The 3,839-nt window shown below is 45.1% G+C and overlaps 1 protein-coding gene across 1 annotated transcript; it reads right to left on the bottom strand.

The window, feature by feature from the left end:
* Positions 1–3,261: 3,261 nt before the first annotated feature.
* Positions 3,262–3,639, bottom strand: LOC107062235 (RNA-directed DNA polymerase homolog). Its single transcript, XM_015312632.1, has one exon. It carries the CDS (start codon positions 3,637–3,639, stop codon positions 3,262–3,264), a length of 378 nt encoding a protein of 125 aa, XP_015168118.1.
* Positions 3,640–3,839: the final 200 nt, after the last annotated feature.

The following is a 3,839-nucleotide window of genomic DNA, read 5'->3' as shown; positions in this document are numbered from 1 at the left end:
AAGAATCACCGAAATCGGAACTAAAATGGCTAAGATATTGGTTCTAAAAAATTCCCAAAATCAAGCTCACAAAAAGTGTCGTGGCAGTAGGTATTTCACAAAATTTACCTCAAACGGAGACCTGAAATAAGTTTCCGAGCTAGCCAATGCGTTCCTTGTGAAAAACACCACAAGATGGACCTTCGAATCAGTAAAATCGGACTTGAAATAATAGAGTTATGAAGGTTTGAAGTTGAGAAATGAGGCTGAAATGGCCTGCACCAGCTATATATATCAGTTAAAAAGCTGATTTTTTATGCCAACTTTAAAATTTCCGATGGGGTGCTCAGGATTCGTTCGGAACCCGATAAAAATAAAATAGATATGTTACCCTACTAAATCCGACATTCTAGACTCAACGGCACAGTTTAAATTTCCATCAGAGGTCATCTCGATAAAAAGTGGGTCCCACTCCCGAAGGCCATTTTAAACCAAAATCCACCGAGGGGCTCACAATTAGTTCGTAGGCCTCGGGAGTCGAATTAAAGGTTGTTCTAGGAAAAACTCGACATTCCGAGTTTAACTGCGCTGTAAACAATTTCATTCAGACACGTTTTCCAAGAATGTTGACCAAAGTCAACCGTTGGTTAGTTTTCAAGTCTAAAACGCTAAAAATGGTTTAAACTCGCATCGAAAGCCTCTGGACTCGAGTCAACAATACTTCTAGACTAATTTGACCATTACAGAACTGATGGACTTGTTAGAATTCCATTCTGAGGCCATTTTCCTGATGAACTGACTAAAAGTCACTTTTCAAGCTTTAAGGCCTCTAAAACACAGAAAGCTGCACAAAATCCAAATGAATGACTAGGCAATCAAAATGTCAGTGCCAGCAAATCAGAAATGACTTGGGGTCGTTGTAGGAAAGCTCTAACCGATGAAAAGAAGGCGGGTACATAGAAATGACCTGGAGGGTCATTACAACATCCACTACTAAAATAACTTTTGTCCGCGAAAGTAAAGATAAGGATATACCTGAGGCTCAAATAAGCTGGGGAACTTCTCCCACATCTCTTGCTCGGTCTCCCAAGTAGCCTCCTCGACTGGACGGTGTCACCACTGGACCTTAACTACAAGAATGGACTGGGAACGGAGTTGACGAACATCTCTGGCTAATATGGCTACCGGCTCCTCAACAAAGGTCAGGTTGTCATCCAACTCAACTGAATCGTACTGTAGCATATGAGACTCATCTAGAATATACCGGCATAGCATCGATACATGCAAAACTGGGTGTATAGCTGAAAATGTAGGAGGTAGGGCTAACTCATAGGCAACATCACCAATCCTCCTCAGGATCTCAAAAGGCCCAATATATTTGGGGCTAAGCTTGCCCCGCCTTCCAAACCTCATCACACCCTTCAAGGGCGACACCCACAAGAACACCCGGTCACCAGTACCAAAACATAAAGGATGACGCCTGCGGTCGGCATAATTCTGGTGCGTGCTCTGAGCTGTCCTCAGCCTATCTTGGATCACCCGAACTCTCGCCAAAGCCTCCTGGAGTAAATTTGTACTGTATGGCCAACCAATTGGAGTGGGACAACGCCTACCATATAGGGCCTCAAACAGGGCCATCTGAATACTCGAGTGGTAGCTGTTGTTCTATGTAGACTCCGCCAAGGGAAAAAACTGATCCCACTGACCCTCAAACTCCAACACACAGGCCCACAACATCTCCTGCAGGACCTAAATAGTAAGCTCCGACTAGCCATCGGTCTATGGGTGGAAAGAAGTGCAGACATCAACCCTGGTGCCCAACTCTCTCTGAAATGATCTCCAGAATATGGATTTAAACTGAGACCCTCGATCTGATATGATGGACACCGGTACACCATGCGACGGACTATCTCCTGAATATAAACACGGGCCAATCACTTTGCAGTGAATGTAGATCGAACTGGGAGGAAGTGAGCAGACTTGGTCAATCGATCAACAATGACCCAAATTCTATCAATTCCCTTAGGAGTTCGAGGAAATCACATCACGAAGTCTATGGTGATAGGCTCCCATTTTCACTCAGAAATGGGTAATCTCTTAAACTCTCCACCAGGCCGTTGATGCTTGGCCTTCACCTGCTGGCAACTAAGGCGACAGTAATATCTCTCCTCATGCCGTCCCACCAGTAATGCTGCCTCAACTCTTGATACATCTTTGCTGTGCCCAGATGAATAGAATATCTGGAATCATGGGCCTCATGAAGAATCAACTGAATCAAGCCCCCAACTCTAGGAACAAAAAAACGGTCGTCAAACCGGAGAACCCCATCTAAGCCTATAGTAGACTAGCCACCATCAACCTATAACACCTGGTCTCTGAGGGCTGCTAATGACTTATCCTCGTACTTTCTAGCACGGATCAGATCAAATAGTGAGAATTAAGCCCCGATAAAGGTCAATACTTGCATAGAGTTTGAAATATCTAATATGATCATCGTGTTAGCTAGAGATTGAATGTCTAAAGTCAGGGCCGCTCCACGGTAGGTAAGTTAGCCAAGCTACCCATACTCCCTGCCTTCCGGCTCAAGGCATCAGCTATCACATTCGCCTTGCATGGAAGGTAGAGAATAGAGAGGTCATAATCTTCCAGAAACTCAATCAAGCGTCGCTGCCTAAAATTAAGATCCCTCTGAATCATAATGTACTGTAGGCTGCGGTGGTCGGTGTAAATGTCACAGTGAACCCCATATAGGTAGTTCCTCCAAAGTTTGAGCGCGAATACTACCGCCCTCAACAATAGATCATGAGTGGGGTAGTTGCGCTCGTGTACTCTCAACTGTTAGAAGGCATAAGCAGTAACGCGGCCCCGCAACATCAAAACATACCCTAGACCAAAACCGAAAGCATCACAATATACGGTAAAGCCCTCGCTCTCAACTGAAACGGTCAGGATAGGAGCGGTAGTAAGCAACTCCTTGAGCCTCCAAAAACTCAACTCACACTCCTCAAACCACACAAAAGGAACACCGTGACGAGTCAATCGATTCAAAGGTGCATAAATAGTGGAGAAACCCTCAACAAAACGCCAGTAGTATCCAGCCAGTCCAACGAAGCTCCTAACCTTAGTCACAGAAGTGGGCCTAGCCCAACCACGAATTGCCTCAATCTTTATCGGATCCACCATAATACCATCCTTGGACACTACGTGCCCCAGAAATGTCACAGACTCCAACAGAAACTCACACTTTGAGAACTTGGCATAAAGCTGCTGGTTTCTCAATGTCTAGAGCACAATCCTCAGATGATGCGCATGCTCCTCTCTGCTCTGTGAGTATACAAGAATATCATCGATGAAAACTATAATGAAGGAGTCCAGATAGGGCCTGAATAAATGGGTCATCAAATCCATGAAGGCAGCAGGGGCATTAGACAGCCCAAAAGACTTCACTAGGAACTCATAATGGCCATAACGAGTCCTAAATGCGGTTTTAGGAATATTCGATGCCCTAGTCCGCAACTTATGGTACCTGGACCTCAAGTAGATCTTAGAAAACACAACAACGCCCTGGAGCTGATCAAACAAGTCATCAATGAGAGGTAAGGGGTAACGGTTCTTCACCGTCACCGTGTTTAGCTTCCTGTAATTGATGCACATCCTCATAGACCCGTCCTTCTTCTTAACAAACAGAACGGGGGCACCCTAAGGAGATACACTGGGCCGAATGAATCCCTCATCCAGGAGACCCTGAAGTTGAATATCAAGCTCATTAAGCTCTGCGGGGGCCATCCAATAGGGTGGGATACAAATGGACTTAGTGCTCGGATCTAAGTCTATAGCAAAGTAGATATCTCTCTCCGGGG

The sequence above is a fragment of the Solanum tuberosum genome, unplaced genomic scaffold (assembly GCF_000226075.1).
Source record: "Solanum tuberosum cultivar DM 1-3 516 R44 unplaced genomic scaffold, SolTub_3.0 scf00211, whole genome shotgun sequence".
NCBI lineage: Eukaryota > Viridiplantae > Streptophyta > Magnoliopsida > Solanales > Solanaceae > Solanum > Solanum tuberosum.
This window is presented reverse-complemented; position numbering and strand designations above follow the sequence as displayed.